This window comes from Ahaetulla prasina, chromosome 9 (assembly GCF_028640845.1).
Source record: "Ahaetulla prasina isolate Xishuangbanna chromosome 9, ASM2864084v1, whole genome shotgun sequence".
Taxonomy (NCBI): Eukaryota; Metazoa; Chordata; class Lepidosauria; order Squamata; family Colubridae; genus Ahaetulla; species Ahaetulla prasina.
Window position 1 is genome coordinate 15526250 of NC_080547.1, and position 27204 is coordinate 15553453.

The 27204-nt window shown below is 45.3% G+C and overlaps 1 protein-coding gene across 1 annotated transcript in view; it reads right to left on the reverse strand.

The window, feature by feature from the left end:
• The window catches only part of LOC131203875 (junctional adhesion molecule C-like), a 48969-nt gene extending 22079 nt beyond the window's left edge, over positions 1-26890 (reverse strand). The window contains exon 1 of the mRNA XM_058194563.1: positions 26749-26890. Within this exon, the coding sequence (XP_058050546.1) occupies positions 26749-26803 (55 nt within the window). The 5' untranslated portion in view covers positions 26804-26890. The remainder of the gene's footprint in view (positions 1-26748) is intronic.
• Between the last annotated feature and the right edge of the window lie 314 nt (positions 26891-27204).

Sequence of the window (27204 nt, forward strand, 5' to 3'; positions counted from 1 at the left end):
TTTGCCCCCCTGCGCTATTCTAACTTCAAACGTCCACTAAACAAACGGTTGTTAAGTCGAAGGTTACCTGTAGAGGGGTGAACTTGAATCTATTTCTGGCTTCCCTCAACTGGGAAAGGATCCAAAAGGTGCTATTTGTGTATTATTTGACTCCGAAGGGTCAAAAGCATTGGAAGTTTTAACTGGCACCTTCCAGGGCTAATATAAATTCTCCAACATGCCAAATGAAAGAAGGGAAGAACATTTGGTCCAAGAACAATAATTCTCGGCGTTTAGCAACTTTGAACGGGATTCCAAGGAATAATGAAAAGGAACTACTGCAGTCTATATATTTGTTTAGTCAGCAACCTTCACTTCACCTGGTAGTAGTCTCCTTACATCTCCATTACTACAGGAAGTCCTCGACTTACGGCCACAATTGTGCCCGACTTGTCTAAGCGTTGCTAAGCAAGACAGTTGTTGAGGTTTGCCCGATTTTATGACCTTTCTTGCCCTAGGCGCTAAGTTAATCATTGCGGGTTAAGTTATTATTCATTTAGGAAATGTACTGTACTTTTCAGAATATAAGACGCACTTTCTCCCCCCCTAAAAGAGGGTGGAAACGTTGGTGAGTCTTATACATCGAATACAGCCATTTTTGGTTTCCGGAAACCCTGCCTAGCGCATCCCATTTTCGTCAAAAGCAGGCCTGTTTTTCACAAAAACGGGGCCTGCAGAGGGTTTGGGAGGCCTGCAGAGTGCTCCTGGGGGCTGGGGAGGGCAAAAACGGGCCAATTTTTCACAAAAACAGGCGTTTTGCCTCCCGGCCCCAGGACCACTCTGCAGGCCTCCCAAACCTTCTGCGCATCCCATTTTTGTGAAAAATGGGCCCGTTTTTCACAAAAACAGGGCCAGCAGAGGGTTTGGGAGGCCTGCAAAGTGCTCCTGGGGGCCGGGGAGGGCAAAAACTTTTTTTTTTCTTGTTTACCTCGTTGAAATCTTGGTGTGTCTTATACTCTGGTGAGTCTTATAGTCCAAAAAATACGGTATATGCGCTATAGATCATTGGAAATCAGATTTATGGAGCCTGCAGTCTCTCTTCACAAAGTAAATAATCATCCAGTCTAAAATAACCTGGTTGAACCACCACGGTAGCACAAGCACAACATTTCTCCAAGTAAAATAGCAATCGAAACAAGTTGTCCTTGACTTATGACCACCATTGAACCTGACATTTCTGTTGCTAAGTGACACATCTGTTGAGTGAGTTTTGCCCCTATCGTACGGCCGTATTTGTTAAGGGAATCGGTGCAGTTGTTAAATTAGTGACACCGTGGTAAGCGAATCTGGCTTCCCCATTGACGTTGATTGTCAGAAGGTCACAAAAGGGGATCGCGTAACCCCTCCGGAACACTTCAACCGTCATAACTATGAGCCAGTTGTCAAGCCTCCAATTGTAAATCACAGGATTGTGGGAGTGCTATAATGGTCATAAGTGTGAAAAATGGTCGCAAGTCGCAAGAGGGCCGCGGTGTGGCTCAGGCTGTAAGAAGCCTGTTATTAAACACAGCTGCCTGCAATTACTGCAGGTTCAAGCCCCACCAGGTCCAAGGTTGACTCAGCCTTCCATCCTTTATAAGGTAGGTAAAATGAGGACCCAGATTGTTGGGGGGGCAATAAGTTGAGTTTGTAAATATACAAATAGAATGAGACTATTGCCTTACACACTGTAAGCCGCCCTGAGTCTTAGGAGAAGGGCGGGATATAAATGTAAACAAAAAAAAAAAGTCCCTTTTTTCGAGACTGTTGTAACTTTGAACCGTCACTAAACAAACTGTTGCACGTCGAGGACTCCCTGAATACGGCTGTTAAGTGAATCGGGTTTCCCCATTGATCTTGATCATCAAAAGGTGATCGCATGACCCCGGGACACTGCAACCGTCATAAGTACATGCCAGTTGCCGAGCTTCTGAATTTTGATCACGTGGCCATGGGGATTCTACAACTGTTTTAAATATGAAAATCGGTCATATATCACTTTTTTCAGTGCCGTTGTAACTTCGAACAGTCCCTAAACGAATCGTCATTAAGTCGAGGACTACCTGTATGTGGAACTGCGGGAAAAATTCATCCAAGTACAATCAGCCCGAATTTAGAAGAACCGCTTCTGAATTTCGTGCTTGATGTGGAAAAAGAATGTAACTCTGACTTTGGGTTTTATTGATTAGATGGATAGATCTTTATAAGCGGTGCCGGTGGCCTAGAGGTGGAGCTCTCGCCTCACAATCAGGAGGTTGTGAGTTCGATCCTAGGTAGAGGCAGATATTTCTCTCTCTGGGCACAATGAGACTATATCTGCTGAATATAATTCGGCATTGGCGACAGGAAGGGCATCCGGCCAGGAAACACTCTGCTTGTTCCATTCAGTTGCCCAGATTATGGGGTCAGTAAAAGGAAATGATGATGGATAGCTCTTTAAAGAAATGACTTTTTTCATATTACCATGGAAAAACAAAAAAAAAAAGCTGCAATTTGAGGCTAATGCCTTATTCTACTGCAAGAGAGAGAGTTGGAAGTCAATGCTTCTTTTCCCTTCTTTTCCTCACTTCTCTTCCCAATTTCCCTCCTCGCTCCGCTTTTATTTACTTTTGTATTTTGCATTTTAGAATACTTAATAACCAAGGGTGGGCTTCAGATTCTTTAGCAATGGGTTCGCTGCCTCGTTGCTGGGTGGGCGTGGCCATGGTGGGTTTGGCCTACTCGGCTGCCTGCACCACAGTGGGAGACCCATTTTTCATCCTCCCCAAACACCGGGGGGCTTTCCTTGATCCTTGGAGAGGATGAAAACAACTTCTCCTGGGCTCTGGAGGCCCTCCAGAGGCCGGAAACAGGCCAGTTTCCGGACTTCCATGAGGCCCCTTTTTTGTCCTCCCCAGGCTCTGGAGGCTTTTCTTGAGCCTCCGGGAGGGCGAAAACAGCTTCCCCCGGGCTCCAGAGGCCCTCCGGAAGCCGGAAACAGGCCTGTTTTCGGACTTCAAGAACCTCTGGTAGGCCCATTTTTTGCCCTCTGCATGGACTCTGCACTTAACTGGAATGATGAACGGGCCGCGTGGAGACTCCTGGGAGGGGCAAGGCAGGGTGGGAGGGGTGGGGTGGGCGTGGCCAGCCAGGGCTGGCATTTGGGGGTTTGCCAAACCCCGGCGATCCTTAGCTAGAGGATCGGCCGAACCCCACTGAACCCCCAGGAGCCCCCCCTGTTAATAACTTAATTTAAAAAATGTTTTTTAAAAAAGCCTGAGGCTAGAAGAAACCGTAAGCCAAAAGATGGAAAGCTCAAAAGGACTTGATTTATTTTCCTCCCTCCTTGGCCGAAATTCTTGGTTAAAAACCTCGCCGTGGGCCGGACTGCATTCTTTGGCTGAACCAAAGGAACAAAGGAAGATTAAGCCATTCCTAAATATTTTTTTCCAGGGGTGGACGGGGTTAAGAAAAACAGCATACTTGTGCCAAAAATAAATATATCCCCCTCCCGCCCAAAAGAATCAGCCATGGTGGTTGAGAGAGAGAGAGAGCGAGAGAGAGAAGCAAAACGAGGTGGGGTTGTTTAGACATTCTTAAGAGAGAAGAAAAAATAAAATCCCAGTTCCCGGCGCGCTGAAATAACTTCGGACGATGTAAGCATTTCTTATCCGAGACCCTGTCCATCCTCCTTTCCTTAAAATAGCAGAAAAGAGTCCAGCGACTATTTTTTGGGCAGGGAAAGAGTTAAAAACAGCCTCCCCTAAAGCGGAGTCAAACCCCCGAAGCATTTAGCTAAGGAGGCAAATTCTTCTCATCCTGGAGTCATTTTTTTTCTCCGCCTCTATTTTTAGACAGCTATTTCCTCCACCCCAAAAAAAAAAAAAAAGTGACAAAGATTCCCTCCAATAGATCCACGTTCCAGGACTTGGTTCCCAGCTTGTGGTCCTTTTGGATCCTGGACACTGAACATGGAACGTCACACCGAGCCAGGGGTGGGCTGCTGGGGGTTCGGGCGAACCTTTAGCTAAGATTCTGTGCAGTTCGGAGAACCCCCAAATCCCATCCTGGCTGGCCCCGCCCACCCCTCCCCATCGTCCCCATGCCAGGGGTGAAATGCTCCTGGGTAGCGATGACGCCCAGTAGTTCGGAGAACCGGTAGAGATGGCAGCTTGACGCTCCGCCCACCCTCTCGGTTGCCTCCCACCAGGAAGTAATCTGTTTGTGCATGTGCAGAGGACTGGCGCATGCACATGATGTGCAATGCCGAACCAGTAGGGAAGGTAAGTAGATTTCACCCCTGCCCCACACGGCCCGTTTTGGATGCAGGTAAGTGCAGGGTGCGCATGGGGAGGCTCTGGGAGGGCAAAAAAATGGGCCTCCTGGAAGTTTGGGAAGGCCAGAATTGGGCCCGTTTCTGGCCTCCAGAGGGCCTCCGGAAGCTGGGGAGGCAGTTTTCACTTTCCTGGAGGCTCGAGGAAAGCCTCTAGAGCCCAGGGAAGGCAAAAATACCCCCCTACCGTGATGTAGGAAGCCAACTAGGCCACGCCCACCATGGCCAGCCCACGCAGCAACTAGGCAGAGAACACCTTGCTAAAATTTTTGAAGCCCACCCCTGCAGTGTGCCCCCCCCCAAAAAAAAATTAGGCATCCCAGTTTTGGATGAAAACTCCAATCAAAGTCTTCTCCCAGTCACACACAGTTCCTGCTTTTCTTGACATTAATATAGACCAGGGGACTCCAATTATGGCAACTTTAAGGTTTGTGCACTTCAACTCCCAGAATTCCTCAGCCAACCGTGTAGCTAAGTTAACTGTTGTGATTTGTTTAACGACCATGAAGCTCGCTGAACTTCAGTGATTCATTTAACAACCCTGTGGCTAACTCAACTGCTGTAATTCACTGAACAACAGTGGCAAGGAAGGTCCTAAAACAAGGGAAAACTCCCTTAACAAGTGCCTCGCTTAGTAACAGAAAATGTTCGGAATGAATTGTGATCATAGGTCGAGGACTTCCTGTAATATGGTTGAGTTTCCCATCGCAGTTGGGAACCCCGAGATGGTCGACCAAGCAGTGGCAAATTCTAAACGTCCCCGTGGATTCCTGGGGGGTACAAATGGAAGGTGCATTTTTGTTGAGGTTGGTATTCTGCAGCCCAGCAGCGTCCAACCACGATCCAAATGAGTGCATTAAAACTGGGTTAAAAATAGACGAAAGCAATACAATCAATATGCTCACAGCCACACTAAAAATGACCACAGACAGAAGGCTCTCGCTTAAGCCTTGATCTCCGCCCCATCTAATCTTCCTAATCAGGTTGACCGCCAAGAATGTCCCACCCTGTACGTTTACCAGCTTCCAATCTCCGCATTGGCTCTAGAGCATCGGCAATTTATTAAACAGGCTTTCAAATCTTCCTGAAATACATCCAAAAGATCCTCGCGGCCAAAATGACGAATTTGGGCCCGGTTTTGTTCCTAGAGCAAAATTTTTTATTTTTTCCATAATAATTCCCACAATTTGATCAGTGTACAATACAATCACTTATCCAACAATCGATCCTATACTCAAATTATACACCATCAGGGCTGCTCGACCGCCACTCCCTCCCTTAATCCTTTCTACCCTTCTCATCCTTCTTCGACTTTCCTCACCATCCTTCTCCTCGCTTTCCTACTTCCCCACCTCTTTCCCACTTCTCACTACCATCCTTTCTAACCCTCTATCTTCTCCTTCTTCTTCTCCTCCTATCCTTTCTTCTCCCTCCCTTCTTTCCTACCTACCTACTTCCCTACCTACTTTCTTCCTTCTTTACTCCTCTTTCCTTACCCTTTCCCTTCGGGAGTAGTTACCGAGCAGTCCCGACTTTACACCATTCCAACTTGTTGAATTCTACCATTATACCTGGGCCCGGTTTTGAAAGACCAAAAACACTGAAGGAATGGGAAGGCAAGAACAATTACCAAAAAAAAAAAAAAGCAGATGGAAAAACAATACAGAATAACAAAGCTGGAAGGGACCTAGGTTCGCCAACACGGCCCTATACCATTTCATATGAATGGTTCTCCAATTTCTCCTTAAAACCTTCCAGTGATGGGGAAGGAAGGAAGGGAAGGAGGGAGGGGTAGGGAGGGAGGATGGGAAGGAAGCAGGGGTGAAATGCTCCCAGTTTGGACCAGATCGTTTGATCCTGTAGCGATGGCGGCGGGTGGTTCGGAGAACCGGTAGCAAAAGTCCCTGCCCCCCCCCACCCATGCCCAGCTGAGCCACGCGATCATCAAAGTTGGTTTTTTTTTTTACTTTTAAAAGCATTTTTTCTTCGGCCGAAAAAATACTTTTAAAGGTTAAAAAAAAGCCTCTGATGATCGTGCGGCTTAGCTGGGATCGTCAGAGCCTTTTAAAAGCATTTTTTTACAACCTCTTCAGGCAACTCACCTGGGATCGCCAGAACCTTTTAAAAGCATTTTTTCTACAAGAGGTTGTAGAAAAAAATGCTTTTAAAAGTTTTTTCTTTTTTAAATTGGGCCACGTCCACCCAGTTACATTCCCACCACAACCAAGCCACACCCACCGAACCGGTAGTAACAAATTTTACATTTCACCACTGGAAGGAAGGAAGGTGTGAGAGAAGAAGGAAAGAAGGAGGGATGGAGGGAAGAAGGAAGGAGGTGGGGGAGGGGGAAGGAAAACAAATTTAGGAAGAGGGAAACAAACCAACCAACAAACAAACAAACATAAGGCCTGGTTGAACCTCACTTTTCTTTTTCCAAAGATGTGACATGTCTGAACTCAAGTTGACCTTGGGAAGACTCTCTTATATTTTTATTTCTAAATTATCCCATGACATTATTATAATATATTACATCATATTTTTATCTGTTCCCTTTTTTTTTTTTTTTTTTTAATCCATCTAACTCAAGACGTCCAGCATACCTAACCAGTGGTAGGTTCTAACCAATTTTACCACCAGTTCGCATAGTGCACACGCTTTGCGCACGATCACCACGCACCTGTTCGCTTTGCTCGCAGGCGCGCAAAACCTGTGTTTCACACAAGCGCATTGAGCCAAAAAACCACTCTGCCACGCCTTACAGCTGAGCTAAAAACAAGGGAATCAAGGTAAGTATAGCGCGAGGGCGGGAGGGAGGGCCCAGATGACGATAGGAGCGAACCGGTTCGCTCTTCATATCAAGATTTCCACTACCGGCTCTCCCGAACCGGGGAGAACCGGTAGCAACCCATCGCTGTACCTAACCTTCCTTCTTGACTCCTATTTTTCAATTTTCAACCCTGAAGCAAATAGACAAACCAGGGCAAGTGAATATCACCTGCACCCATAAGGGACTGGACAGCTGGACATTCGCAAGCACGCGCGCGCGCGCACACATACCCCCCCTCTCTAACCCCATCGTCCTTCTTTTAATGCTGTCATCTTCTGAACCCTCGTGGACTGGGAAGCCTCTTGCCAGAGGCCATCGGCAAGGAAAGCTCAATCCCATTACAGACAGGCAGCTAATGCAACTTGACCTCTCCCCTTAAGGTAAAATCGTGATCACTCCCAACACAATCCGGAGCTTGTTCGGAATTGCGACTCCGTGGCTCAAACCGACCCCGAGTAAACCGGGTGAAAACCAAACGCGCTCCTGCTGAGGTCTTTGATTCTCAGCTTTCTGTTTTTATATTAAAAAGGAAGGCAAATAAAACCTTATACAGATTGTACAGCCGTCCTCTTAGGCCCGCCTTGTGTCGAATGCAACGCATTCTCCCGGAGGGCTATTTTAAAAGAAATGTTTCGCTTTGATTTGGTTGGTAATGCCTTGGTTAGGTAAGGCCGCGCTTGGAATCCTGCATCCAGTTTGGGTCACCACGATGTAAAAAAAATGTGGAGACTTTAGAAAGAGTGTAGAGAAGAGCAACAAAGAGGATTTAGGGGGCTTGAGGCTAAAACATATGAAGAACGGTTGCAGGAACTGGGTATGTCTAGTCTGATGAAAAGAAAGACCAGGGATGACACGAAAGCAGTCTTCCAATTTCTCAGGGGCTGCCACAAAGAAGAGGGAGTCAAGCTATTCTCCAAAGCACCTGAGGGCAGGACAAGAAGCAACGGGTGGAACCTAATCAAGGAGAGAAGCAACCTGGAATTAAGGAGAAATTCCCTGACAGTCAGAACTATTAATCAGTGGAACAACTTGCCTCCAGAAGTTGTGGATTCTCCAACAGTGGAAGTTTTTAAGAAGAGATTGGATAACCATTTGTCTGAAATGGTATAGGGTTTCCTGTCTGAGCAGAGGGTTGGACTAGAAGACCTCCAAGGTCCCTTCCATCTCTGTTATCCTTCCTTCCTTCCTTCCTTCCTTCCTTCCTTCCTTCCTTCCTTCCTTCCTTCCTTCCTTCCTTCCTCCCTCCCTCCCTCCCTCCCTCCCCTCCCCTTCCTTCTTTCCCTCTTTCCTTTCCTTTCCTTTCCTTTCCTTCCCTTCCCTTCTTCCCTTCCTTCCATACTCATCACTGGAAGTTTTTAAGAAGAGATTGGATAACCATTTGTCTGAAATGGTATAGGGTTTCCTGTCTGAGCAGAGGGTTGGACTAGAAGACCTCAAAGGTCCCATCTCTGTTATCCTTCCTTCCTTCCTTCCTTCCTTCCTTCCTTCCTTCCACCCTCCCTCCCTCCCTCCCTCCCTCCCCTCCCCTTCCTTCTTTCCCTCTTTCCTTTCCTTTCCTTTCCTTTCCTTTCCTTTCCTTTCCTTTCCTTTCCTTTCCTTTCCTTTCTTTCCCTTCCCTTCCCTTCCCTTCCCTTCCCTTCTTCCCTTCTTCCCTTCCTTCCTTACTCATCACTGGAAGTTTTTAAGAAGAGATTGGACAGTCATTTGCCTGACATGGTATAGGGTCTCCTGCTTGAGCAGCGGGTTGGACTACAAGACCTCCGAGGTCCCTTCCAGCTTTCTTATTCTGTGTTGCTTTTCCATCTGCTTTCCCCCCCCCACCCCTTTTTTTTAAATTGTTCTTGCAGTGGGTGGCTGATATTTAGCTCAAAGACAGGCTGGGCACGGAATATCTTGTTCTGACTGCGCACATTGAGGAGTGGGCTAAAAGGAGAAGGGTTGTTTTGCAGAACGACCAAAAAAAAGACATTTCATGAATTATGCCCTAAAGAAACTCAAGAGTTTAAGCTGACTTTGGAAAGTCCTGTCATGGGAAGGAAACTCTAACCACAGTCAGCTGAAAAAGCACATTATTGTCTTTTTTGCTGGACTCGCTGCCGAGATCTGGCAAGGCAAAACATATGTTCTGATGCCCGATTGGCTGCGGCAATCAAACCCCGCCTTCCCGTGCAAGCCTGGCCAACAGGGAGGAGGCTTGTGAGGTCACGAAGCCTTGCCAATACTTGCCAAGAACAAGGAATCATGGGATACTAGGCATTGTTTGAATCAGTGGCCTTTTAAACTTTCGGCTCTTCTCGTCCCACTTTTAAATTAATTTAATTTTGGGCAATTAAATTAGTTTTTTAAGGGATGTTTTAATTATTGTGTGTATTTATATTTTATCTGCCTGTTCACCGCCCTGAGTCCTTCGGGAGAAGGGCGGTATACAAATTAAAATATTATTATTATTATTATTATTATTATTATTATTATTATTATTATTATTATTATTATTATTATTATTATTATTATTATTATTATTATTATTATTATTAAAAAGTTTGGAGCTTTGGCTTACGTAGGGGTATACTGATCCACAATTACCGTGTTCAGAAATAAAACCGGTGCATTCACGGAATACATGGATTAATTGAATCATACAAAAAAAAATAATAATAACCAAACTACTGTTAGATATTAGCACAGATAAAAGACAGCTCAGGAAAAAAAAAGTTATGCATTTGCTTGAAAAAAATAAAAAGGAGAAGAGCCTTTTTTAATTTTTTTTTTTTTTTTTGCAAATATATTTAGCAAATATCTGACCGATAATTTTTGGGGACTTCAAAGGATTTCTTCCTTCCCTTTTCCTCCTCCTAGAGGAGGGATTTTTTTTTTTTTTTTTTTAAAAGCCTATTAAATCACCCAGAAAAATACAGCATACTTCACTTAATCCTCCAAGGAAAGATGGAAGGCAGGAGTGATATTCACTTATTTTCCCTGCCGGTTTGCAAATGTGCACGCTCTGCGTTTACGCGCCATCTTCCGCGCATGCGCAGAGCCTCAAAAATGTGGAAAAATGACGTCCACGCGGGTGGACGGGGCATCTCACAGTCGGCCCTACCGGTTCACGCGAACCGGGTAGAACCTGCTGAAGGCAAATGAGGTCCAGGCAGAAGAAGATGACCATCATGGCTTCAAAACCGAAGGGACTGGTTTGGACAAAACTCAGCAGCCCTTTTTTCATGCGGCTGCTGATAAAAATAGAATCGCCAACATGATCGGCAATGTCCGATGACGGATAGGGCACAAGAAGAAGAAGATTTAAATCTCCTGGGGAAATTTAAACAAGGGACCGCCTCAGGTTTCGAAGATGAAAGAATCTCCACTAGGGAGAAGTGAGGACAAATCCTCAAATGCGTGCATGAGGTTCAAAGCGACCTGCCCACCTAAGAATTGCCCTGAGGGAGACCGGGGAGGGGGGGTGAAGGTGTGGGGGGAGGAAGTTCCCCTCCCCAAAGCCTCTCTCTAGGCAGGACCTCTGCAAACTGCTTCCTCAGCAGCTACGTGAAATAATATTAATACAGTAATAATACCTTTCTCAGTGTGGCTTTCTCGGATTTTATTCTGTGAGATCATCCCTTTCTGGAGATAAACAAGAGTTCTCTGGAAGGGTGTGTTATGGAGATTTAGTATTTTTTTATTTATTTATTTATTATTTAGATTTTTATACCGCCCTTCTCCCGAAGGACTCAGGGCAGTGTACAGCCAGATTATAAAACAATACAATATACAAATTAAAACAGAGACTTAAAATAACATATTCCATAAATGGCCGAAAATTTAAAACCATCAAATTTAAAACCCATAAAATTCATAAAAATACCCCAATTAAAATTATTTAGAATTTAAAAAAGTTTAAAAGATTTAGGCCAGTAGCCCTTGGCGGGCACACCGTTCAAAAAAATTCGAACCGTCGCTAAGCGAGGACTAGCCATAATCTTTGAATGGTTTGGCTGGAGAGCAGATGAGCATCTGGACAATCGTCTCTTGCTTTTCGTCTTACCGCAGAGGGGTCCAATCTTCACAACCTGTGGACGGGTGACAACCTGACATTGTGTAGACCTCCTGGCTGGAGTTGAAGACCTGCGGACATCAACTCCAGCCAGCCATGCTGCGGAAACCTGGGAATTGAAGTCCATAAGTCTTAAAAGTTGCCAAGGTTGGAGACCAGGACTTCCCTCAGGCCTCCTTCATTCTCATTATAATCTCCTTCCTTCCTTCCTTCCTTCCTTCCTTCCTTCCTTCCTTCCTTCCTTCCTTCCTTCCCTCCCTCCCTCCCTCCCTACCTTCTTTTTCCTTCCCTCTTCCTTCTCCTTTCTTCTTCCTTCTCCTCTTTCCTTATTTTTCTTTCCTTGCTTTCTTCCCTTCTTTTTCTTCGTCTTTCCTCTTTCCCTTTCTCCTTCCCTTTCCTTTCTTGCATGCTCAGATGCAAAGAAGGAAACATTTCTCCATTTGAGTTTGTTTTGAGTTTGTTTTGATAGCCGTCTGCCAGCGGAAACGGGGCCGCACGTGCCTCCCCGAGCTCCGTTTTGGCTGGCTGAGGACTCTAGCAGGCCGTTGTGGCTGAAAACGAGCCCGGGAGGCTGCGCGTGACCCTCCCAAGCTCCGTTTTGGCTGGCAAAGGCACCGCGGGCCGGTCCTATGCTGCTTCCGGGGGATGGCCCATGGGCCAGATCCCCGTGGGCCAGATCTAAGCACCTCACGGGCTTAGACCCTCGTAGACTCTCTTGGCCTTTCCAGCGCGAATTAGCCTTTGCATCTTCTTGGCGGCGAGAAAACTGCTTTTCCAAACTTTTTCTTTCTCACTTGACGCTTCTGAGGGGTACGAGCAATTGCTGAGTTTTTTGCTCAGCTGCCTGCATCATTGAGCAAGCATTTTTCTCCCTGTGTAATTATCTTTAGCCCAAACAGTGGCATATGTTCTTAACACAACTCTTTGGGATCAACTCCTCAGTCTTCCTAAGGTGAAGGACCCAATTACCAACTCTTTCCCAGGCTAATCTCTCTCCAAAATCTACAGACGCAGCAACCATTTGTTTTCAAATACCTGCTTAGCCTCCAGGCTAGAAGCTTTGAAGAAGAAAAGAAAACAGGGTTTGCGCTGCCAACAACCCATCACAGTCAGCCATTTTTGTGCACGACGGGTTGAACCACAGAGATTAAGAATGTAAGAAACCGCCTTTGCCGGTTCAGGCCACCCGCAGCCTCTAAAGAGTGGGAACCCCATTTTCTGTTTCCCTCTTGGAATCCCCCCCCAGGCACCCCGATATGGAAACAACTTCCCGACGGGCAATTTCCCCTTAGAGCTTCAGCCCCTTGCAGGTAGAGTGCTCCTGCATTTGGAAGTTCTACTCCCTCCGAGCGGAGCTGCCAAAAAAAAAAAAAAAAGGGGAGCCTCAAAAGAGAAATGTTTCCCAAAATCCTTTGGATCTGGAAGAAAACAGTGGGGAAGTAATAATTATCTGCTTCTGGAGAAGGTTTGCCGGAGATAAAAATAGGCACCGCCGGTTTGCGTGAGGGCGGGGGGAAGAGTTTATTATGAAATGCTAATTTTAACTGCAGTTTGAGCTGACCAATTTTATTTTCTTCTTCTCCTGTCGGGCAAAATCCTGTCTTCAGCTTGGCAGCGGAACCTGTGCGGTTTCATCAAAGAAGCCAAAATTCTTGGCTTCTCCAAGAATGAGATCCTACCTGGGGAAGGGTGGGGGGTACAAAAAGCTGAGGAAGGTTTATTATTTTTCTTTCATATCGGATCCAGTTTGCAAATTAAAGAGGGCGTGCCAATTCAAACTCTGTTCATTATCTTGCCTGCGGCGGGAAGCGTTTTGCATGGCGAAGTCTGGGAGCCCCCGTGGGGAAAAAATACGGACTAAAATTTAATCCCCAACGATGGCAGATGCCTTGCTTGCTCATCTAAATCAGGGGTGTCAAACTCAAGGCCTGCGGGCTTAAATCTGGCCTGCGGGCCCAGCCTGGAAATAGCAAAGGATCGGCCCACGGTGCCTTGGGCAGCAAAAATAGGGCGGGGGGGCTGCACATGGTCTCCGCTTGTCACGTTTTCAGTTTGGATGGACTTCTGGAGCACTCGGCTAGCTAAAACGGGGTGCAGGGGGCCGTACGTGCACCACCAACTCTACCGTTTTAGCTGGTAGTATTTTAGGAGCCCGTCTGTCCCGTCTCCCCCACCTCCCCGGTGGCTGGCCTGTGGACAACAACAATGCTGATCTGGCCCGCGGAAGAATTCCAGTTTGACACTCCTGATCTAAATCTTCAGCTTTATTCCCGGGGCACAGGAGTGATGACACACCATTTATTTTGAATTTTAGGAAACTGTGGTCCCATATCATCTGAGGGCGATCAGAAAAGTGGTGGCTTTTCGCTCTCTCTCTTCTGAGTCTATGGAAGCCTCTTCCTCTTATACAGGGAGCTTCGGTTTACCACAGTACAACGGTCGCAGTATAGTGACTGTTCAAAGTTGCAACGGCGCTGGGAGAAGTGACTCATGGCCGTTTTTCACACTTACGACCGTTGCAGCATCCCCGCGGTCACGTGATCAAAATTCAGATCCTTGGCGAGTGGTTCATAGTTAGGATGGTCGCAGTGTCCCGGGGGCGGGGGGGGGGGTGTCACGGGATCTGCTTTTGCAGACCTTCTTATCAGTGAGGGGTTCTAACCGGTGTTACCACCGGCTGGCTTCGCGCACGTGCTTTGCGCGCGATCGGCTTCGCGCAAGCTCAATGACTGGCTGAACAGCTGAGGCATTGCAATCCGCTTTGCCGCGCCATTCAGTGGGGCTAAAAACAAAGGAATAAAGGTAGGTATAGCACAGGGGCGGGCAGGAGGGCCCAGATGACATTCGGAGCTAACCGGTTCACTTCAACATCACTTCAACATCTCCGCTACCAGCTCTCCCGAACCGGGGAGAACCGGTAGCAACCCACCACTGCTTCTGACCAATAAATTCAATGGGGAATTCAGATTCCCTTAACAACCCGTGTTGCTAACTTAACAAATGGCCATGTTTCACTTAATTGTGGCATGAAAAGTCGAAACTTTTCATTGGGGCAAACTCAAATTAACAATGGTTTCACTTAGCAACATAAATTTTGGGCTCAATTATGGTCATAACTGGAGGACTAACCATATATTTCCCAGATTATGGAATGTATTTCCTTGGTCATTGTCGCCCCCCCCCCTCCCCAGTTCCAGCTTTGGGGAAATCCCCACTCCTGTGGGAAGGATATTGCAAAATCTCCATCCCGCACCCTGGGGCCAGCCAGAGGTGGTATTTGCCGGTTCTCCGAACTACTCAAAATTTCCGCTACCGGTTCTCCGAACTACTCAAAATTTCTGCTAACGGTTCTCCAAACTACTCAAAATTTCCGCTACCGGTTCTCCAGAACCTGCTGGATTTCGCCCCTGGGTAGGTGACATGACTAAAAGTTAGGTAGGATAGAAAGAAAATTTATGTTTTTTTAAAAAAATAAAGTCAGAATAAGAGATAGAAATATTAGTGCATACATTTTTATATAATAAAATAAAAGCAATAACAAGAGAAAACATGGAATAATTGAATAATGATAGACCACAACTTAATATAAATGTGTATTATTATTAGAAATATATAGGTTGATTGAACATAATAACTATGTTTAATTCTACTAGTTTTATTTGTATTAGAAAGTATGACACCCACTCTGTTCACGCATTGATATGCTTGCAAAAAATAATAATAAAATAAAATAAAATAAAAAACTGTCTTAAAAACATTGGCAAGGCACATTGAATATTTGCCGAAATAGGAAGGCCAAGTACCATTTAAAATAAATTGAATTTAGTGGCTTAAATAAAATTGGAGAAGATTTTTGCACCACCTTCTTTTATTAGAAATCCGGGGGGGGGGGAAGGGGGGGAAGGGCTGGGGGAGAGGAATGGGACGTATTTCTAAACGTTGCACCATTGCCTAATTCTTTTTTTTTTAATAAAAAAGTTTTATTTTTACGTTCATATCCAACAACTCATCCAATGTACAGTCATATACAATTAGTCGGCCTTGCCCATTCACCACCCCCTCCTTTTAACTCTCTTCCCTCTTCTACCTTCTTCTACTTTCCAGACCTTCCTCCCCTTCTCTTATCTACATCCTCTCCTCCCTCCACCCTAAACCTTCCTTCTCTCTCTTCCACCCTTCTTCTCCTCTTTCCTACCTCCTACTGTCTCCTCTTTTCTCCCTCCCCACCATTCTAAAATGGTAGCTGGGCAGACCTGACCCTACATTAATTATATTTATACATCTTCAATAATCCCTGTACATTACTCCATCCTCTACCCTCACTCCATCCTCTACCCTCCATCCTCTACCCTCAAACCCACCCACCCCAGTCACCATTGCCTAATTCTCTGGGAGAATCAGAATCAGGAAGCTGAGCAAAGCTAATCTTCCATGAATTTACAGCAAAGAAAGCATTGAAGCCTTGAAACAGGAGAATGGGTCTGTTCCGCAATGCAAATGTGGAAAAATCAAGACTTTAAAATCCATACACTACAGGAATGCATTTTTAAGGACGCCCTTCCTAGGGTGCAATCCAAATATATTTGTAATCCTACGAGGAACGTTAATTTGGTAGTATTGCCTGGTGGCCTTGAGGCCTTCTGCTGCCGGAAACAGGGAGGTCATTATTTTTATTTGCCTTTAGTACTGATGACCTGAAAATTAATGGATGTCCGTCCAGATTTATTTCTGTAGGACATCTGGGAGCCAGTTCCTGTAACTCTAAAAAGCACTGCCTTCTCGTTATGGGGTCTCCTAAGGCTAATGGGGTAGTGGTTAGAATGCCGGACTACGGCTGGAGAGGCCCAATTCACAGGCTAAGTCTTAAGAAGACAACACGGAAACGTTTCCTAAAGCAGGACTAGAACTCACCATCTCCTGGTGATTGGTCCAAAGCCCCCCAGCAACTTTCATGCCTAAGGTAGGACTAGAACTCACAGTCTCCTGGTTTCTGGCCTAAAGTAGGACTAGAACTCACAGTCTCCTGGTGATTGGTCCAATGTCACCCAGCCAGCTTTCATGCTTAAGATAAAACTAGAATTCAGTCTCCTGGTGATTGGCCCAAAGTCACCAGTTGGTTTTCATGCCTAAGGCAGGACTATAACTCACAGTCTCCTGGTGATTGGCCCCAAAGTCATCAATTAGGTTTTCATGGCTAAGACAGGACTAGAATTCACCATCTCTGGTGATTGGCCCAAACTCATTTAGCCAGCTTTCATGAGTAAGGTGGGACTAGAACTCACAGTCTCCTGGTTTCTAGACCAGCACCTTCACCGCTACATAATACTGGCTCTCCAATACCATTCCAGAAATTGTTAAAACGTTTAAAGTACAAAGAGATCTCTTTGTCCTCAACCCACCTGCAACCCAGGAGAATTTTTTCGGCACAGCGAATCCCAGGAAAGGCATTCCGAATCAGACCGAATAGCTTATCTCACCCCCTCCGTCCTGGGCTACAACTCAAACCAGGCTTTAGAAAATGTTTGAATGCATTCCTAGCCGGACAGGAGCGCAATCAGCTGTGAAACGGGACTTTTGAATTTACAACATCCATTTCTGCCTCAGCACACACGCACACAGGACTAAATTGTAGGGAAGCCGGGCGGAGAAGGGAGGGGAGTCAGGGTGGGAGTGATGACAAAGGATGCCAAGAGAAAGAGGCGCCCTTTGCTGGGAAGCAAAACTTAGCACAACTTTCTCCAAAAACTCCCTTGTCGTTGTAAGCTCCCATTGTTTGTTTTTTCTCCCAAACTTTGTTGCAGGAGAATTTACCAGTTTAGGGGCAGTTTACTCAAGGGAAGACGAATAACCCAAAGCATCTGAAGGCCAGACAAGGAATAATGGATGGAAGCTGATCAAGGAGAGATTCAACCTAGAAATGAGGAGGAACTTTCTGACAGTGAGAACCATCAACCAGTGGAACAGAAGTTGCCTTCGGAAGCTGTGGGAGCTTCATCACTTGGGGACTTTCAAGAAAAGATTGGATTACCATTTGTCAGAAACGGTGTAGGGTCTTCTGCTTGGGCGGGTGTTTAGACTAGATGACCTATAAGATCCCTTCCAACTCTGTTAGTCTCTTAAACGCTGGATTGTTTTCATTTGGTTTAAAACGGAAAGAATGTGATGGCCTTCTGTTGTTTCTTATCAGTTTACAGGACGCAGCACTAATTGCAGGGAAAACTCATGCTAACCAACTTGCCCTGCATTCACAGAATATATACACAGTTTGAAATATTGCTGGAATTTCTGAAACACACATCCCCTAACTTGGGTCTTCAGGCAGCCATGAGGATAAGGACCTGGAGCAGAAAGCCAAAGAGGACAAAAATCAGGAAGACATTCCCCTTTTTTCAAGATCAAGGGAGGTACTAATACCACTCTATATATAAAGCCTTAGTAAGACCACACCTAGAATCCTGCATCCAGTTTTGGTCACCACACTATAAAAAAGATGTTGAGACTCTAGAAAAAGTGCAGAGAAGAGCAACCAGGATGATGAGGGGACTGGAAGCTAAAACATACGATGAACGGTTGCAGAAACTGGGCATGGCTAGTCTAGTGAAGAGAAGGACCAGGGGAGACAAGATAGCAGTCTTCTGGTATTTGAGGGGCTGCCACAGAGAGGAAGGGGTCAGGCTATTCTCCAAAGCACCTCAAGGCCAGACAAGGAATAATGGATGGAAACTGAACAAGGAGATTTTCAACCTTGAAATGAGGAGGAACATTCTGACAGTGGGAACAATCAACCCATGGAACAGAAGTTCCCTTTGGAAGTTGTGGGAGCTTCATCCCTGGAAGCTTTCAAGAAGAGTCTGGGCTGCCATCTGTCAGAAATGGTGTAGAGTCTCCTGCTTGGGTGTGGGTTGTTGGATAGATGACCTACAAGGTTGCTTCCAATTCTATTAATCCTGTAATCTGTAAATTCACAGGCCTAAATTCTGCACCACACCAAACACCAAGCCATGTGGGATGCTCAAGAGGGTGTAACAATGGTGAGCAGGATCCGCAAAGCCCACCGTTACGTCTCGGGAGGAATAGAAAGAAAAGACACCATCAGGGGAAAGAAAGCCAAGCAGTTTGAGGAACGGCTCTTTCGACTTTGCTTCTTTGTGCACAAGCAAAGACTTGGCACAAAGGCCCACGCCATTCTCCGTGAACTCAAAGCCATTTACATAATAAACAACACGGCTTGGAGAAGATGTCCGGAGACAGCTTGCTAGTATCACACATTCTTCGCCAGAGCTAGAAAGGGGGTGTGGGGGGGGTAAAAAAACCCAATTCTTACAACGAGTTGTTTACAACTCAAGGAGAAACTTCACATTTTGTTTCGGAATGGAATTAAAGCCACGATTCCAAGCCACCGATTTGGGCCTTTTATCAACCAACGGTGAAGCAGTTTGGGGTCCCTTCATCGTATCCCTGCCCTTCCTGTTCCCCTTTTCAATTTAGGAGACTTAGCAAAATCTACTAGGCCAGAAAAAGCCAAAAGGACCGACCACAAGCGTGGACAGCTGGCTTGGACCACTTGCTTCCTTGCGAGACAGCTGGATCTCTGTAAAAAGAGAGGATTGTCTAGGGATATTCTGATGAGAATGCTACAAAAAGGCTTTTGTGGGCACAGAACCTATTTGGGTCTTCGGAGAATCCCAAAAATCTCAGCTATTTGAGTGGGACGCGACCCACATGGAATCTGGAGCAGCAGGTGAAGTTCTCAAGAAGTTAAGACTCATCATGAAAGAGTGAGCAGTTGGATTTGACCAGGCAGGAAAAAGGTTTTTTTTTAAAAAAAAACAACTTTTAAGGTAAAAAGATGTCCTTAAAGACGTGTGTATCAGAGGTGGGTTTCAGCAGGTTCGGACCAGTTCTGGAGAACCGGTAGCAGAAATTTTGAGTAGTTCGGAGAACTGGTAGAAAAAATTCTGCCTGGCTCCAGCCTCATCTATTCTCTGCCTCCCGAGTCCCAGCTGATTAGGAGGAAATGGGGATTTTGCAGTATCCTTCCCCTGGAGTGGGGTGGGAATGGAGATTTTAGAGTATCCTTCCAGTGCCACGCCCACTAAGCCACGCCCACCAAGCCATGCCACACCCACCAAGCCAGACATAGAACCGGTAGTAAAAAATTTTGAAACCCACCATGGGTGTATACGTATTCATGTTGTCTTGGCAACACAACAGAAGCATTTTCTTTCAGCTTCTTCTAGAATGTTCTTTGCTTGCCAACATCTCAGGAATTCCTGCTAGCTGTTCCCACATCCCTGGACTTAAACACATCTGACCCTGCTTGTCTTCCAAGGCCTGAGAAATCTCCCTAAATAAATTACTTATTCTCTTTATTAAATTTGTATAAAGTGACCCAGTGGCCATAAAATGGGAGGGGGAAAAAAAAACCACTACAGGGGAAAAAAAAGTCATTGTTTTAAAAATGAAGCCATAAAATAGGTGCAAAAAAAAAAAAGGCAGGAAAACTGGAGACCCACAAAAACACAACACACATATACTCAAAAACACAACACACATAAAAATATTTACAGACCCCTCGCATCCTGGACATAAACTGTTTCAACTCCTACCTTCAAAACGATGCTATAGAGCACTGCACACCAGAACAACTAGACACAAGAACAGTTTTTTCCCGAACTGCCATCACTCTGCTAAACAAATAATTCCCTCAACACTGTCAAACTATTTACTGAATCTGCACTACTATTAATCTTCTCATCGTTCCCATCACCAATCTCTTTCCACTTATGACTGTATGACTATAACTTGTTGCTGGCAATCCTTATGATTTACATTGATATATTGATCATCAATTGTGTTGTAAATGTTGTACCTTGATGAAGGTATCTTTTCTTTTATGTACACTGAGAGCATCTGCACCAAGACAAATTCCTTGTGTGTCCAATCCCACTTGGCCAATAAAAATTCTATTCTATTGTATTCTATTCTATTCTACTCGGCAGGGGCTCGATGTACCTGAACCAAAAGCCTGCTCAAATTAAAGACTGCAGACTACAGTTCCGGCGACAATAATCACAAATGGTTAAAACTTTTAAGAGACTGAAAATCCGAAATCGTTTTCAGCAAGGAGTTTCTGATCGCTAACTCGGTCCCTTCCATTTTTATCAACTTCTGGTCTCATGTTTTCGTCGCGACAAAACTTCTTCGCACTGGGTTGATTTAAAAATAAATAAATAGAGCACTGCACACCAGAACAACTAGACACAAGAACAGTTTTTCCCCAAAGGCCATCACTCTGCTAAACAAAGAATTCCCTCAACACTGTCAGACTATTTACTGAATCTGCACTACTATTAATCTTCTCATAGTTCCCATCACCCATCTCTTTCCACTTATGACTGTATGACTGTAACTTGTTGCTGGCAATCCTTATTATTTATATTGATATATTGACCATCATTTGTGTTGTAAATGTTGTACCTTGATGAACGTGTCTTTTCTTTTATGTACACTGAGAGCATATGCACCAAGACAAATTCCTTGTGTGTCCATTCACACTTGGCCAATAAAAAATTCTATTCTATTCTATTCTATAAGAACAATAGGAGAGACCGGTTAAGAATTATTCCCCCTAAACTCAGCAAGCCAAAAGGAGATTTGTCATGTTTGAAACCAATTCTTGCCTAGGTCTTGTTCCCCCCGCCCCCCCTGTTTTATCAGTCTACAAATAAGAGTTCTCATATGTTACGTCCCATTGATTTTATTACCATAAAATACTTTTTTTGGGGGGGGGCTGGCAGGAGAGAAAAAACCAGCATAAACAAACCCCAATTAATTTTTAATTGCTTGTACCAAAGCTTTTTCTCTCTCCATCTCTCCCCTGATCTGCATCCAAACACCATTTGCTCTGTTTTAAAAACCAGAGATGCCTTGCCTTATTGCCAGACAGGGTGTTCAAGCAGCTAAAGAGCTCGGTTAAAACAAGCCTAAAATATCACATAAAAGGCTAAGCCAATAATAACAGCAGACAAGCAGCAGCCGTGAAATTAATAAGCAAGATCTGTATGCCTCGACATCAAAGGCCTGGGGAGATTAGCAAAGTTTTAACCTTGATGCCCAAAGGATTGTGGTGTTGGGGCCAGACTAAGTTCTCTGGGAAGGAATCCCACACAACTCAAAACTGGGTTTTCAAGAACAGCGGTGAAGCTAGAGGGATCAATGCAGTGGTAAAATCCACATTTTTTTACTACCGGTTCTGTGGGCAATGGCTTGGTGGGCGTGGCAGGGGAAGGATTCTGCAAAATCTCCATTCCCACCCCACTCCAGGGGGAAGGATACTGCAAAATCTCCATTCCCACCCCACTCCAGCGGAAGGATCCTGCAAAATCTCCATTCCCACCCCACTCCAGGGGAAGGATCCTGCAAAATCTCCATTCCCACCCCACTCCTGGGGGAAGGATATTGCAAAATCTCCATTCCCACCCCACTCTGGGGCCAGCCAGAGGTGGTATTTGCCATTCCCACCCCACTCCAGCGGAAGGATCCTGCAAAATCTCCATTCCCACCCCACTCCAGGGGAAGGATCCTGCAAAATCTCCATTCCACTTTGCAAATTTTGCAAAGGAAGAAATTGGAAGTCGGTAACATAATCCATCCCGACAAAATACATTACACTGGTTGATTAGAAAAATAGCGAACAATTCAAAACTCAGAACTGGACGGTAAGTCCGCTTGAAAATTTGTTCTAATGATTGGCCTGTTGGAGAAATAAAAAAAAGAAGAAGAAAAAGAACATTTCCCTGGTCCACAGGATTTTTGCCATCATACCTTTTCTCTCTGACTCTGGTGGTGCATTGGGTCTATCTTAGGATATGTCTATTTTAGGATATTAACCGATATGCAAATTAAGGAGAAGCAAGAACTGGAAATGAACATTTCAATATTTCATCAGTGGATATTAAAGGGACGTTTCCTGTTGTCATGTTCCTTTTTTTATTTTTTTATTTTTTTTACAGAGCCGTTCACAGTCCCTGTGGATTCAGATGGCCACAGAACTGAATAAATATGTAAGTGGTTGAAATGTATTAGAATATAAATAGTTTGGGTTGGTAGTTGGGCTGTTGGTCTTAGCGCCGAACTTGGCATTTTGGTGGCAAACGTTTCGTCACCATTCGAGGAGATATCATCAGTGCCCTCTGAATTGTGCTCATCTGTCCGAGTGAGAGCAGGTCTTTCAATACCTTTTCATGTGATGCAAATTACATAACATCCACACTAATTTGCATGACATCAAAAGGTATTGAAAGACCAGCGCTCGGACAGACGAGCACAATTCGAAGCGCGCTGACAACGTCTCCTCGAATGGTGACGAAACGTTCGCAACCAAATTGCAAATTGCTCGGAGCTCAGCCCAACTATGTAAGTAAATAAATAAGTAAAATTCATCTCCCATTCTCCCCAAATTACCATGTTAGTCGGAAGCTGTGTGAGATTGCGATCGGACAGTCATACATTCCTCTATATATTTTGCAAGGAAATATATAAACGTATGGTCCCTGAAAGTGACCATCAGGAAGTCTGTGCTATTTCCTTAATGCATTCATTTTCTCAATAAGAATTGGCAAATTCCAAACCACAACACTAATCTCATCTATTTGTTGTATTTACCCAGGGACATCTACCCTCTGAGGTAGAAAGTGTGTACAGTAGTGGCCAAGATTGTAGAAACCTTTTGGGAAAAGTGTGTTTTTGAGGTTTGATGGCTAATAACAAAACTTTTTTTGGGGGGGGGGAGTTTCAAGATAATCCTCTTCCACTGCTGGAATGGCCTGGGAATAGCCCAGACCTTCACCCAATTGAAAATCTATGGAGCCGCCTAAAGAAACTGGTTAGTCGGAAGCGACCCAGCAATAAAAGCCAGTTAATAGAAGCCATCATTCAATCTTGGTTTCACATTATAACAGCTGCAGAACTAAAAGACTTGGTTCACTCCATGGGAAGATGTTGTAAGATCGTAATTCATGCTAAAGGTTGCCCAACTAAGTATTAACTGACATGGTGATCATTTTTGTATATCTCATTTTTTTCTATGGTGATCATTTTTGTATATCTCGTTTTTTCTACGCGTTTCACTTTTCTCCTTTATATTGTAACTGCTATTCTGATAGCAAATCATTCATAAAGGTTATTGCATTACATTCTTGATTAAATTATCTTTCCATTGATATATAATTTTATGGTACTACTCCCCCTCCAAAAAAAAGTGGTGTTATTAACTAGTTTTAGCAAATACACTTTTCCCAAAAGGTTTCCACAATTTTGGCCACTACTGCATGTTAGCTGAACACTCCCCTCCAGCAAAACTCACCCAAGCTGCTCTATCTGGACCTTTATTAATAGCCCCAAACCCCAAGCAAGTCCCAACTCATTCATGAATGAAATTAGCAAATGTTTTTTGCAATTAAAGCTGCAAGTATTTGCATGGGGCCCCCAGAACAATGAGTTTCTCTGTTGCCAAGTGAAGAAGGATCCAATATCAGCTAATACTCTGAGCTGGCCAAGCTGCACATTCCTAAATCTGTCCTCCTCAAGATAAGCACAGAAACACTTAGAAGATGGGATGTGGAGGGGGGGGGAGGAGAGAAAGAGACTGGGGAAATCCACATTTTTGTAGAACGGGACAGGAGCAAAGACTGTCTCCTGCAAAGATGATAAAGAACGCAGTTTTTGGGAGGGGCAAAATACCATCCACACACACACATAAGATAAATAACACCTCTTTGTGTCCTCCGAGTGTTAAATATGTATACGTTCCATTCCAAATGGCATACAGATGGAGGAAGGGTGGCTCAGTTCAAAGCAAAGTTTCCAGTCTTGTTGTTTTTTCTGGCTTTGCTTTTATTCAACTCCCCAAAATAGTTTTTGAGCAAAAGCAAATGGACTCCGTGTGCCAGCTGTTCTCTCTTTTTTTTTTTTAAACCCTGATATTTTTTTTTAATGAGGCTTGTTGAAGAATAAAATGCAAAAAGAATAGAATACAAAACGAATAGAATAAAATACAAATGAAAATGAAAACAGTGCGAAAATGAGGGAGGGAAAAGAGGAAAGAAAGACCTGTAAGGTTAACGGGGGGAAAAAACCCAGAAATAAAAGCATCGACTCTTTGTAACCCAATAGAATCTCATAACAACATTACAACCTTGACTTTATTTTTTTTACATACTTAAAACGTACAGGCAGTCCTCGACTTCTGACCACAATTGAGCCCAACATTTCTGTTGTTAAGCGAGACATTTGGAGGTTTGCCCCATTTCACGACCTTTTTCTTGCCAAAGCTGTTAAGTGAACCACTGCAGTTGATAAGTCAGTAACAACCGTCGTTAAGGCTGATTTTGCTTGTCAAAAGGTCGCAAAAGGGGATCATGTGACCCCGGGACATGGCAACTGCTTCATACTTATGACCGTTACTGTGTCCTGAATTTTGATCACATGAGCATGGGGATGCTACCAACTGGCTACCTGTTGTTTTCCGGGTGCGCTTCAAGGTATTGGTTACCACCTTTAAAGCGCTCCATGGCTTAGGACCGGGCTATCTACGGGACCGCCTACTGCCGGCCTCTATCTCCCATCGTCCGGTGCGTTCCCACAGAGAGGGACTCCTCAGGGTGCTGTCAGCCAAACAGTGTCGACTGGCGGCCCCCAGGGGGAGGACCTTCTCTGTGGGGGCTCCGACCCTGTGGAACGAACTTCCCCTCGGACTTCGACAATTACCTGACCTTAGGACCTTTCGCCGCGAACTTAAAACCTATTTATTTCGTATGGCTGGACTAGCCTGATTTTTATTTTTATTGGATGGGTTTTTAAAATTTTGTGATTTTACGGGGGAGTATGTTTTTTAACATTTTGGGCATTTAAATTAGTTTTTTAAGGGATGTTTTTAATTATTGTGTGTATTTATATTTTATCTGCCTGTTCACCGCCCTGAGTCCTTCGGGAGAAGGGGGGTATACAAATTAAAATATTATTATTATTATTATTATTAAGGTCGCAAGTGTGAAAAATGGTCATAAATCACTTTTTTGGGTGCTGTTGTAACTTTGAATGGTCACTAAATGAACTGTTGTAAGTGGAGGACTACCTGTAGAAGCCACTTCTATAACACTTCTGTGCCAGCTTGCAGTGGCCACACTCGGAGTAAAGGACAAAAAAAAGGGGGGGGTGATTTGGGGCCGGTTACTATCGCTTAGTCCTATTTCTTGAGGCTGCTGTTGCAAACATCCAAGGACACCATTCAAAAACAATTTTGGGACTTGATAAAGACAGACGGGAGAGAAAGGTTAGGAAAATAATAATAATAAAGAGGTCTTCTTAGTTCAGCCATTCCTCCACCTTTTGCACGCAGTTACAGTAAAAGGAGAGTAAATTGGTAGGGAGGAAGAAGCCTCCAAAGTACTTTACAACTCCACGAAATCCACAATCAACAAAAACAATTGAACGGGAAGCACAAAAGGGCCTACCATTAAATCAATCTTCCTTCCCTCCCTCCCTCCCTCTCTCCCTTATTCCTTCCTTCCTTCCATCCTCCCTCCCTCCCTCCCTTCCCTCCCTCCCTTATTCCTTCCTTCCTTCTATCCATCCTCCCTCCCTCCCTTTCTTCCTTCCTTCCCTTCCTTATTCCTTCCTTCCATCCGTCCTCCCTTCCCTCCCTTATTCCTTCCTTCCTTCCATCCTTCCATCCATCCCTCCCTTCTTTCCTTCACAAGATAGCGCATTTTGTACCAACTCAGGAAAAGTTCACCAGGACACCGTCCAACGGTATAAGCAGCTGAGCCACTACGGAGGAGGGTGTATGTGTGTGGGGGTGTGTATGTAGGTGTCTGGCGGGCGACTTAGGAGCTACTTCTGAACCAGGCAGCCGGCAAATAATTATTGCATTCAGCACCTTTTGTTTTGTTCGCACAAATCCACAATCGCCCAACTCGCAAATCTTTTGTTTAGGGCCTTGAAAAGAGCAAAAAAAAACAACTTTTTCTTTCCAAAGCAGCTATGGCTCCTTTCCCTTTGTCCAGTCCAGATGCTGGACTGGAGAAAAGTTTTCCTCCCCCTTGTAAGACACACACACACATACACACACACAAAACACAAAACTTACACCCTCCAACCCTTGGGGAAGCCCACCTGGGGCCTATTGTCTCAGGAACTCTCCGCCCAAGGATGATGGGCTAGGGAGGAAAAACTCCCCAAAGACCCCCTTCACCTCTCAACACCGCCTCCCACCCACCCACCCCCACGCATCTCCTAACTTTGCAACTGGAGGATGCTGGAAACAATAGGAGCCCGGGAAAGGGAGAGAGGGTGGGGGGGGGAAAAAGGGGGCTGTTAATCAAGAATGATTTCCCCCCCCCACCCCGTTTTCTCCCCCCACCCCCCACTTTTGGAAAGACCCCGCCCGGGTTCTCCTTTGGGTCCGGCTCCCCTCCTTTCCCTCCATCGGGGGATCCCCCCACCCGCATACACGCAACCCAACCGGGCGAGACTCACGGAGCAGGAGAAGGAGAAGGAGCAGCGGCAGCAGCTCCGGCCGCCAAAGCGCCATGATGCCGAGGGACTCGGGGCGTCCGTTCTCGCCGGGCCGAGCTTGCGCATTCCCCGCCTGGCTTGATCCCAGCGCCGGGTGGGAGGAGAGGGACGGCGCGGAGCAGGCGGGGGGAAAAGGAAGCCGGGGAGAGAGCCGGTTGCTAGGCGACCCGAGATGCTGGGCTCCGTTGCCCCGGCAACCGCATCCCCGGCCGCGCGGCGGGGATGGGACCGCCGGGAGAGGATGCGGGGAGGGAGGCAGGGAGGCAGGGAGGGCGGCGCGGGAGCCAGCGCAATTTAAAAGCTCCATGAATTAATTTTTGTAAGGGTGGGAAAAGGGGTGGAGGGTGGAACCCAGATGAAATCCCAAATAAGGACAGATTCCCCGGGCCCTTTCTTTAATTAATTGATTAATTAATT